The sequence below is a fragment of the Archocentrus centrarchus genome, chromosome 1 (assembly GCF_007364275.1).
Source record: "Archocentrus centrarchus isolate MPI-CPG fArcCen1 chromosome 1, fArcCen1, whole genome shotgun sequence".
NCBI classification, from domain to species: domain Eukaryota; kingdom Metazoa; phylum Chordata; class Actinopteri; order Cichliformes; family Cichlidae; genus Archocentrus; species Archocentrus centrarchus.
In genome coordinates, this window is record NC_044346.1 from 1,212,034 (window position 1) to 1,224,220 (window position 12,187).

At 43.3% G+C, this 12,187-nt stretch overlaps 1 protein-coding gene across 1 annotated transcript in view; it reads right to left on the reverse strand.

Moving 5' to 3' along the window:
• LOC115789250 (momilactone A synthase-like) overlaps positions 1–8,881 on the reverse strand; it is a 10,471-nt gene extending 1,590 nt beyond the window's left edge. The window contains 6 exon segments of the mRNA XM_030742578.1: positions 2,350–2,446; positions 6,050–6,156; positions 7,807–7,930; positions 8,525–8,616; positions 8,619–8,659; positions 8,712–8,881. Of these exon segments, the coding sequence (XP_030598438.1) occupies positions 2,350–2,446; positions 6,050–6,156; positions 7,807–7,930; positions 8,525–8,616; positions 8,619–8,659; positions 8,712–8,881 (631 nt within the window).
• Positions 8,882–12,187: the final 3,306 nt, after the last annotated feature.

Here is a 12,187-nt window from a genome sequence, read left to right on the forward strand (position 1 = left end):
TTGGATCAGGTGACCCTGAACCATCCCTTAGTTATGCTGCTATAGGCCTAGTCTGCTGGGGGGTTCACATAATGCACTGTTTCTCATTCACCTTATTTACTTTGTTTATACTCCACTCTGCATTTAATCATTAATTGATATTAATCTCTGGCTCTCTTCCACAGCATGTCTTTCTCTCCCCTCAGCCCAACCGGTCACAGCAGATGACTGCCCCTCCCTGAGCCTGGTTCTACTGGAGGTTTCTTCCTGTTAAAAGGGAGTTTTTCCTTTCCACTGTCACCAAGTGCTGCTCATAGGGGGGCGTTTTGACTGTTGGGTTTTCTCTGTATTATTGTAGGGTCTTTACCCACAATACAAAGCGCCTTGAGGCGACAGTTTGTTGTGATTTGGCGCTATATAAATAAAATTGAATTGAATTGAATTTATTTACTTAGAGATTTCAGACTTTTTACAACCAGAGGAGTCGCCCCCTGCTGGACAGTAAGGCACTTCAGCATTGACTTCATTCCTGCTGTGGACACACAAATCTAAAGAAGCACCTCACAGCACAGCTGAAATAGTTTGACACTGAAAGAATGAGCTCATTACAGTGAAGCAACTCCAGTTAACTGTAATAGACACACACACACACACACACACACACACACACACACACACACACACACACACACACACACACACACACACACACACACAGACACACACACAGAAACAGCTGCAGCTTGGAAACCTCTGCCTCCACCACATGAACGGGCCCAGGGCTAGACTGGGAAACGCTGGGTTGACAGCCACCATCATGTGATCTCAGAGTGATGTTAGGAAGCCAGAAAAGGAAGTGATATCCTGGCTTTGCTGAACTTGCATAGGTGTGGACAAAAAGACTACGTGTACGTCTGGCTGGTGCAACCAACAGAAAGTCCATTCTAATAAAGACTTGCAAGGACTAGCTGTAGCAACTTCCCCCAGGAAGGAAATCACTCAGTACTTTTGTGAAAATGCACAAATATTTTCACAGCGCCGAGCAGCAGCACCTTTGACCTGAAATCTAACACTTGCTCAACAGCCTCTGCTCAGACCCGAGGCCACAAAACAATGAGAAACAGGTCACATTTGACCTGGAACAAAAGAAGAACCAGCTCTGAATCCTGCAGCATGCAGGGGAACAGTGGTGATGATAAACAGCAGACATGAGTCACAGTCATTTAATGAAGGTTTGTGTGTGTGTTCTAATCAAACAGCCTCATCCACTAACATCTACTGCGTGGAGTTTATTTGCTGAAATTAAGAAAAGCATGTTGCCTTTACTCGAGGGGGAATCCAGAAACATTCCCACAGCCTTAAGGTGCTCCGTTCTTAGAAACAGTGCTAATCTCTTTGTGGTAGCTTGTGTAGGGACTGTTATTTCCTCAGAGCGACCGGGCTCCGGTGGGGTTTTGTAGAGAAGGACTGCAGCTCTCACAGGCCTTTAAAGAGCAGCACGAGGACAATAAAACAATAAAACTCCTCCTGAGTTATCTGTTTTTATGTGTTTGAGTGTGATGGGGAGACGATGTTGGAGAGCTTTTCCATGACGGAGATGGAGGTTACAGAATGATTCAGAGCCGGCAGCTGCCAACCTGTCACTGCTGCTTTTTAGTTCATGTGTTTCTACCATAACACTCACTCACATCTAAGGAACAGGGGGGGGTTCATAAGCCAGACCTCCAAAGAGAACACTTTACCATCCGTGACATTTTGAGAACTGCAGCTCAGCACACCTCGGGGTCTCTGAAAGGAGAAAGTATGTGGAGAGCCACGTGCTTCCAGCTGATTTCTGCAAACCTTCATATCACAGAGGTTGGAAACTCATTTCCTTTACGCTCCTGTCACTCAGCAATTTTCCAAGGAAATGAAGGCACATTTTTCCTACCAAGTATCCAGCAAGGTCAGTCCTGATGGTCTGCTGTGTTTTCTGCTGCTTCTAAAGAACTCTGCAGATTCATTTCCATCTTAAGACAACAGTTCATAAAAACAGTCGTGATGCCACCTTTTACTTCACTTCACAACCATCATAAGAAATCAGAAGGCCAAAATAAAACTGAAGAGAGTCAGAAAATAAAATGATAAAAGCAGGAAGACAGGAACAGAGAGCGGGGCATGTCACTGACTTTTAAACTAACAGGAAGAAAAAAGTGATTACGCTACTTGTAGTGGAAATAATCAATCATCTAATTTTGGAAGGTGATGAGGGGGCCTCTTCCTCAGAGCCACTGGCCACATGCAGCAGTGGTGATTCAGGTAAAGTGCTGTGAGGGACATTTTGCTGCATACACACATGTGTGTGTGTGTGTGTGTCAGTGAGTGTGTTACCTGCCATGGAGGATACATTGATAATGGTGCCTCCTTCCTTGCCGTACTCTTTGCTCATGTGTTCCAGTGCCAAGTAGGTTCCCTTTATCACTGAGGTCTGCAGATAAAGACAAAGACGCATGCAGTCGGTCACTGTGGTAAACTTCACGAGGCCCCAGCTTGTAATGAGGAAGTTAAACAAAGTATGTGTGTGAGGCCACTGATAACATGCTTTAAAGATGAGTTTTTCACAGTTGACTGCCTGCAAAGACTCTTAGCTCTCTTAGATAACTGGCTGACATACAGCAACAGAAATTATTTCATCATTAGAGCTCAAGATAGTTTCATATTATTGCATATTATGCGTCCCCAAAAATGACTTGGGGATGAGGACAGTAACAATACCAAGTCTGGGAGAAAAGAAAGAAAGACACCAAACAGGCCTGCTCCATCTCCAGAGCAGGCAGTCTACTTAATTGGAAGGTTGGTGGTTCGATCCCTGACTCCTCCAACCTGCGTGTCACAGTATCCTTGGAAAAGTTACTGAACCACTCGATTGGCCTGTCCGTACGGGAATGTTGGGTGAAAGTGTGGGCATAGAAAAAAGCACTCAAACTGAGATAGAAAGTTACACTGAAATGAAACAAAGAACAAATTCAAGGATGCTGAACAGAAAACAGATGATTAGCAAACAAACCTAAGAAAAGAGCACCGCTCTTAGCTGCACTGACCCACACACACTGACACTGAGCAGCTCCAGCTGTCATAGTGTTGGTGAGTGGAGCTGTGCAGTGGCTCCTCAGAGGAAGTGGGTGGCAGCTGAGTTCAGGGCTGTAACAGCGCTCTTAAAATATTGATTTCATGTATTTAATTGATTGCACCTTGTGTCACCTCCTGCTCTCATCAGAGCGCCATCACTATTACTAAGCAGTTAAGCTCATGAGTAAAAAAGTTTCAGCGATGATCATCTGAAGAAAGCAATTCTTTTATCACTCAGACTGAGTTGGGATTTGTCTTCTTCAGAGCCGTGTGAGCTTGAGACCAGCAGGAGACACAAACTGAGATAAACAGACGCCCGACCTCAGCCCCGCTGCACATTTATGAGGACGAACAAGCTCTTTGGGGTGCTGGGATATCAGGTATGAACATACCTGAGTGCCTTTAAAGCAAAGAAATGTGTAAAACCAGCGTGGAGAGACTTTTAAAACTCCAACATTTGAACAAATCAAACTTTTAAAATTGTTTAGTTGATCTTACTGTTTGAATGAAAATGATCTTAGACCACTGGGAGTTTGTTTTCTCAGAAATAGAAGTGGTGGTAGAAGCAGTGAGAAATTACACTTTTAATGTGGTTAGCAGTGTGGGCTGTAAATGCAGAAAGTGTGTATCAGCCTCTATCTCAGGATCAGAGTGTGAATGATGACTAAAGTATGTAAAGACAGCGCCTCAGAAAGAGCCCTGCGAGACCCACGGCTGATGCAAACTTTGATGTATTTTCTCCTCTAAGAATTCAAACAGTGTAAGACAAACAAACACACACATTTAAATCAGTGTGCACTAAAGAAACGTGCAGCAGCACAGAGTCTATCACACTGAGGGTTTTCCAGCGATGAGAAGGTCTATATCTGTTCAGGCTAGACTTGGTGTCAGTAAGTCTAAATAAAGACACCTGGAACCAGCAGCATGATCTTTACAGAGTCTCGATGGTGAAGCCTGACATGGACAGTGTTGGAGCTACAGTATCACGTCTGTCCACACTGTTCCCGGGCCAGCAGTGCTGTCAGCAATAACAAGACTGCAGAGCTTTGGGCTTGGTGTGGTGTAACGAACCGCTGACATAGTCTAACTGGCCTGGAGGGAGTGATGGGCCCATTTAAAGGATATAGTTTCATGTACTCAGTGACACTCATACTTCCTAAAAGTTGGTAACTGAACCATTTTCATGTCCTCGTTCGCACTAAATCTGAGATTTTTGTTACGTTGGGACTAAATGGAGAGCTGGAGGTTCTGCTGCTGGTTCTCAGGGGCTGTAATGCAGCCACGGGAGATGACAGGAGACCGCTAACTGCCTGAGATTAAGTGTTATCTTTACCAGCCAAACCAGAGACGGGTGTGTTCTCTGTTATCTGCTGCGACTCGGTTATCTGCTGAGATCTTATCTCTAGTTCACTGACATCAGATGCTTTCTGAAGCCTGACCCACACAGACACCAGAGAGAGTAGATGTGTACATGAGTAGATTGGTGTCATTGACAGTTGTCATGCAATGTGCACATCCAGCACAAGGGCCAGGGCAGTCAAATGAAGAACTGACCTGAAGCCTTTATTTCTCAGATGTTCCTTAAAACTCTACTTTGCCCTTTGGGTGCCTTGAACACAAAAAGCCTGAAAAGCACCGGTCTATAAAATCATCAGTGAAGTAAGCAGAAGGCCCATTATTTTATAATCATGGTAAGTTATTCATGTTTAGACTGAGTCTATAATCAAAGCCTGAAAGCTAATGAACTCAAGCTGCAGTGTGTCAAACACACTCATGTGCCACACTCACGCCATATTGTAAACACACTCTTTACTGCACACGTCGGCTTTTGGCACAAAGCTCCACCTCCCAGAATCTACCTGCAGGCTCTGGAAGGATTTTTAGTCATCGCTTTCAGTTTCTGTATTCATGGATCGATGAACTAACTGAACTGTATCTAGTTTCTGGTGCTTTGCCACAACAACTCAATCACCACCGTGAGAGGAAGCCAACCAAAGCAAACGGCCTAACATTCCCCAACTGCCTGTAACTATGTGGTATTATGTTGCTGCCACATCATAAACCTTTGTGCTGCGATTACATCTGGATTGCATTCTACCTCACTTTGATAAAATGCTTTGACTACCTGCTTGCTTTGAGCTTTAGGCCACACCTCACATTCCCTGTTCTACACGCCCTGGAAAATCTCGATGTTTCTCTGCATAGTTCAGATCTCGATCTTCTAACAACAAAAAAAAAAAGAACAGCTCTATCCTTTTTTAGTTATTCTGATTAAACATTGCATATTGTCACAGCAGGTTTCCCCAGGCTCTTTTTCAGTGGACAAAAAGATAAAACTGCAATAAGAAATGTTTGTCTGCTTTAGGCAGCAGGAATCAGCTGGTCCAGTGTCTCAGTGACAGAGCTGTGACAGCACCATCATGTCTGCGGGCTTTCCTTCATGGCTTCAAACTGGCCAGACTCCAAATAGAGTATTTGCTTTTTTCCAGTCTTACTGACACACACACACACACACACACACACACACACACACACACACACACACACACACACACACACACACACCACCACACACACACACACACAGTCTGTATCCTGTGTTTATCCTGTAGTTGCATCCTCCTTTGTAAAATCAGCTGTTCTGCTGCCAGTTGACCTGCCCATGTTTCTGATTGGTCAGATGATGCAAACACTCTTTCAGGGAACATGCTCACAGCCCACCTGTATTGATTTATCATGTTGATATCCACCTTGAAGCCAGATACGGGAAAGATATTGTGTGTATGTTGAACTTCCTTTGCAATGCCACCCTCAGGTCATCAGTCACTCTGATCTCACTTTCACCTTTAAGGAATCTCAGTGAGGCAGCGTGCTATCAAATGCCAACGTAAACGCACCAGCTTTGTTATTTTGACCCATTTAAACAGCATTTAAACAGCATGGTGTCATCCTGCCATCTCACCAAGTTGACTTGGATGGTCTTCTCCCAGTTCTTTTCATTAGCGATGCCAGCATTGTTGATGACAATGTCCAGACGGCCAAACTGGTCCACGGTGCTCTGGAAGGCATCTGTTCCACAGAGACAAGAAGAGTGACACCATGTATTAGTTTCCAAATCATGACGATGGCACAAATCTTTGTTAATCTTTGAGTGTTCCCAGAAGCACAGCGGCCTCAACTCAGGTCCTTCTACCCAGCAGAACTTTATATATAATTTATATAATCTCTCCAGGGAGTCCTGGGTCTACCTCAGGGTGGGAGGCACCCAGGAGGCATCCTGATCAGATGCTTCAGCTGGCTGCCTTGAAGGCACAGGACCCTCGGGATGTCTGAGAGGCAACGTGGTCTTAGGAGAGGAATCCAAAACATCCCAGTGAACCAGTCCACTCTCAGCTGGAAAACTCGCCCACAAGCGGGACATTTCCAGTTTTTCATTTTTAATAATTTTGCAGTAAGAATGAACTTTTTTCCTTGTCGCTATGAGCTCGTGGGAGATGGATTTGTAAAAATGTTAAATTATAACTAACACAGTGTAGTTATAATGTGGCACTAACACAGTAACATGCGGTCTCTGTCTCTTTTTGTACTCTTTGGATGGTCTCACAATGAACTGCAGGGGAAAATCTCACTTGAATTACGTATGAAATAATTTGTATATTTCCCTCTCGCAGTTTAAACAAAGGGGAGGAATCCCGACACTGCAGGGTTTAGACCCACACGCTTTGTGTGTAACCAAAATGACTTCAGACGTGTTGGCCGAACGCACACAGTGTACGCGCAGATATACGTTGTGCTGTTACACAATCAGCCACCAGCAGCTGATTTATCTTCGCATGTGGGCACACATGAGTGGTTCCATGAACAACAACAGCAAGAAAGCCCCGAGGAAAAACCTGCGCTGGTTGAACCTGCGTGTCTTCCTCATTCCTCACCTGGACACCCCGCAATTAGTGTTGAAGGTGTATACACAAAAAAGCAGACGTGCTAACAACACAGCTGCATGCTTGCAAAGATGCATGCGTGCATATAAACATGATTATTCTCATCTTACCACACACACACACACACACACACACACACACACACACACACACACACACACACACACACACACACAGCAGCAGCAGCAAACAGCATTCCACAGCCGTTTGCCTGCAGGGATCGACTTTTTCAGTGTCAGACAATGAATCCTTGTTTCTCTCTCTCTCACTCTGATGACACACTTTTTTTTACTTACATACACTTAAATTCTCTGCTTCTCATCTTTCTCACCCAGACACACCCACACTCACACACATACTAGCACAACAACAGCAGATCAGCAGAAAAGGAGAGGGTAACTCAAGGAGAAGTAAAATTAAAGGTCATGTGGCTCCAAAGCAAACACAGGAGGGGCTCAGCCTGAGTGGGATTATGGGAGCAGTTTGTTGATAAGATAAATCAGAGTGTTCAGAACTTTGCTGCTCTCTGAACTCTGGGAAAAAGCAGTGGTGATGATGATTCTGTTTCTAATGCAAGCAATGGAAGCTACTTCCTCATTCATCAGGAAAGAGTGACTAAATTCAGCCCTGACATAGTGCACTGCTATTGCATTACACAATTAACTGAACAGCTGCCAATACACTGACAAACTGAAAGTGTCGATGAGAGTTTTCAGACTGTGTCACTGAGTGATGTCAGCTCGTATCTCCTGTCTTGCAGTATGACAGGCAGGATTACCTTGCAGCGCGTCTCCGTCGGACACATCGCACTGAATGAACGTGCAGTTTCCTTCTCCAAACTCGGCGTCCAGCTGTGCCTTGCACTGCTCACCGCAGGCCTTGTTCAGGTCCACCACAACCACCTGGAGAATAAAACTTTTAGACTGACTCATAGCGATGCTCTTCAGAACTGTCTTGTAGCCCTTTGGCTACAGTTCTATACTTACTTCTTATCAGCAGACTATATTAGTCCTGTGGTTTGACAACTTTGGCGGCATGCAGCTCAGTCAGTGGCAAACATTTTCACACTTAGACAAACTGTGAAGAAAGCCCTCTGAAGTTAACTGAATGCTTTCAGATGCCTTTGAAATGTCACCAGAAAAATAAAGTCTCTGGTTTCATCTCAAATCATTTAGAAATTTGTTTAAAGGTCTCAGTGAAATCCACGCACTGACCTTGAAAACTCTACTTCAATTGAAACAAGTCAAACAGAGAAGACAAATGCTTTTCAAGTGAAAAGATAAAAAAACAGAGAACATCAAAGGAACTGAAAGCATTCAAACTGAATCAAACCCACAGAGGACAATCAGAGGCATTCAAGTGAAGTCAGAGGCAGGGAGGTCAACAGAGTTTTGTGTTTGAGCAGAGGAGGCAAGAGGTGGCTGTTTGAGCCACAAACAGAGCAGAAGCAGGAAGATTTCATCTCAGAGAGCCAGGAAAGTTCGGGCAGTACTGACCTTGGCTGAGCTCTGCAGCAGTGACTGGACCACAGCTCTCCAATGCCCTGAGCCCCCCCCAGTCACCAGAGCCACCTTTCCAGTCAGAGACCTGCTCCAGCACAGCAGCAGCACTCCTTCTTCTTCTTCTTCCTCCTCCCTCTGTCTGTCACACTTCAGCCTCTGCTGCTGCTTCTTCTTCTCTCACTCAGAGTTTTCTTCTCTCTGTGTCCTCCTCTGCGTCTCCCTGCACCTTTGAGCTCTCTCTAACTCAATCACATGTTTCTCACCCCTCTGTGTTTTCACTCTTTTAGCCAAGCTGTTTTTTCCCTCCTCCTCGGCCCCCCCCACGCTTATCAGTCTATACAAACACTGCATGTGTGTCGAGAGACAGAGAGAGAGAGAGAAAGAGAGTGCGAGAGAGCAAGAGACAGAGAGAGAGAGAGAGAGAGAGCGGTTAAGTAAACTCCGTAAAATGATAATTACAGGTTTAATCCAACTTGTTTTACCTGCCCTCCTGCCTCCTCCCTCCTTCTTCACACCCTTTCTTCTTCTCTTCCACTCCTCCTGTTTGATCAGAACACCTGAGCTTTTTAAATATGTTGCTGTTTATATAAAGTCTGCATTTCATGATGTCAGAGAAGAAGCAAAAAACCCCAGACAGCAGCTTCTTTAAAGAGCTGTCAATCTCACATTCAGTTCTTCGCCGTGTCTGGGTTTGGATTTCTTTTGTGAAGCTTAATAGGTGTTACACAACACCAGCAGTGCTACTCGGTGATACGATACACTGAGGTTCAGGTCTCTGCATGTCCACTTTCACACTGAATGGGAACCAGCTGCTGATAAATGTTGACCAAATATTTCAAAATACCACCTGATCCAAAGTGTTTTCCTTCTTTTATTCTTTAAAAATAAAATAAAGGCACATTTGGAAAGGAAAAGCTTTTGTGTCTTAATGAACTTCACTATTTATATTGAGGAATATCCCTACACTTCCCTCCTCTGCCTTCCTGTACACGCTCTCTCGCTCTCTTCCCATGACCTTCTTATTGTACATCCTTCCTTCATTCTTGGAGATGATCTGGAGTGTATTCAGCAGTCAGCCTTTAGATTTTCTGGGATCTCTGAGTACCTTAAACAACACTGCAGGCTATACTTCCTGCACCGGGTGAGGTCAACCTGGACTAGACACCAAACAGGACAGGAAGTAAGAATCATTATTTTCCAGAAACTGGATAATAATGATGGACAAAAGTTCCTCTTCTGCATTCTTAAACCTGCAATCTTTTGATGGCCAGCAGGTGGCGACGCTAAGTTTTGAAGATTTCTTCTAATGCTGGGTGAAGCAACAACAACAGCCAAGATAGTGAGTTAATTTGTTCATTACTCTGGAAGAAAAAACAAGCAAACAACAAACAAACTGGCAGAAATGAAGATGAGAAACTATTATTATTATTACTATTCACCTGTTAGCTTTAGAGCTCCACCTCATTTACATATGGTCGCTTTTGACTTCAGGGGAAGTGAACAAACCGATGAGTCAAGTCCATCTTTACATCCAGTCTCCACATTTCAGCAAATCACCACTTTAAAAACAGTACATGCACCCAGCTGCAAGGCTTCAGCAGTGCTCTTTTTGTTGGTGTTTTTTACTTTTCAACAACAGAAAAAAAAACCCAATAAAAGTAACCATAATAATAATAAAAATAATGATAATAGCAGAGGATGTGCATCTTTTTGTAAAAACTAAATCTCTCATTAAAATAGCACATTCACATGAAGAAAGGGAGGAGCAAAAAGGCATGGAAAGTCATGGCACCAGCTATCAGTAAATAGAAAGCAATCTTGCCGCTTAGTGTAAATGAATGTCAGCTGGTTCAGACCTATAAAAAGGTTGTCACACAAGAACATCTCATGATGGGTAAACCAGCGAGCTCTCGCAAGACTGTCAAAGCCTATTGTTGCAAAACATATTTCTACACGACTGAAGGTTCCAGTAAGTCCTGTTGGGGCAATAATCAGGAAGTGGAAAACAACATCATTTCACCATAAATGAGCCACAAAACAGGTGCTCCCCACAGGATTTCAGACAGAGGAGTGAAGACAGGTATCAAGGTTGTCCAAGACCCAAGGGCCACTTGTGTAGAGATGCAGAAAGACCTGGAATCAGCAGGTATAACTGTTTCAAAGAAACAATAAGTAATGCCACTCAACCACCATGGCCTGTGTGCATGCTCACCACGCAAGACTCCATTGCTGAAGAAAAAAAGCATGTTGAAGTCTGTTTAAATATGCTGCACATTTAGACAAACCTGTGAAATACTGGGAGAATATAGTCACTTATCTCAATCTATAGTTGCTTAATCTTATATAGTCTCGTTAAGTGGATTAAAATTATCCTTAAACATCCAATCAAACTGGATTGGTATAAATATACTCAAGTAGACAAACCTATGAGACACCATTTAAAAGGAGAACTTAAAGATATCAGGTGTCTAGTGCTGACTCCTTCAGGGTATAGCCTCAGATTTGAAGAAATTAATTTTATAACAGAGAATCGGCTAAACAAATATATAATTTTTCTTAGACACTGATACTGCAGGATTAAACAAGAATAATCAAACATTATCAGCATATAAAGTAATCTTATGAGATTATGATCCGAGACAATGCAGGGCCACATCGGTCTCGGCTAACAGGTTTATCACCAGACAGGACAGCCCTGCTGACGTCCTCTCTGGAGCTGAAAGTTTTTGATCTAACCTCAGTTGTTATAACAGCCACCACAGTCCAGTTAACGAAATTGTGATGCAAACTGAACCGCTCTAAAGTAAAAAACAGATAATATCATTGGACCTGGTCAGGCCTGCTCTGCTTCCTCAGAGACCATGGGACCACTTGTCAGGTTTCAGAATTCATCACAGTACAGAAACAGCATTAGTGAAGGTTACAAATGATCTTCTTAACAGCCTCTGACAGTGGACTCATCACTGTTCTTGTCCTGTTGGACCTCAGTGCAGCTTTGATACTGTTGACCATAACATTTTATTGCAGAGATTAGAGCATACTATAGGTATTAAAGGTACTGCACTGCAGTGGTTTGAATCATATTTATCTAATAGGTTTCATGTAATGGGGAGTCTTCTTCACACACTAAGGTTAATTATGGAGTTCCACAGTGTTCTGTGCTAGGACCAATTTTATTAACATTATACATGCTTCCCAGTATTATTGGAAAGCATTGCATACATTTTCAGTGTTATGCAGATGATACTCAGCTTTATCTAAAGCCAGATGACACACATCAATTAGTTAAACTGCAGGAATGTCTTAAAGACATAAAGGCCTGGATGACCTCTAATTTCCTGCTTCTAAATTCAGATAAAACTAAAGTTTGTATATTCGGCCCCCACAAATCTTAATAACATGGTTATATCCTGGCATTACCTTACCACAGTAAGGTAATGCCAGGATTTGTCCTTCAATGCACACATAAACAAATATGTAGGACTGTTTTCTTGCATTTGTGCAATATTTTTTAAAATTAGAAACATCCTTTCTCAGAGTGATGCTGAAAGCTAATTCATACATTTATTACTTCTAGGCTGGACTATTGTAATTCATTATTATCAGGTCTGTCCTTAAAGCTCCCTGAAAAGCCTTCAGCTGATCCAAAATGCTGCA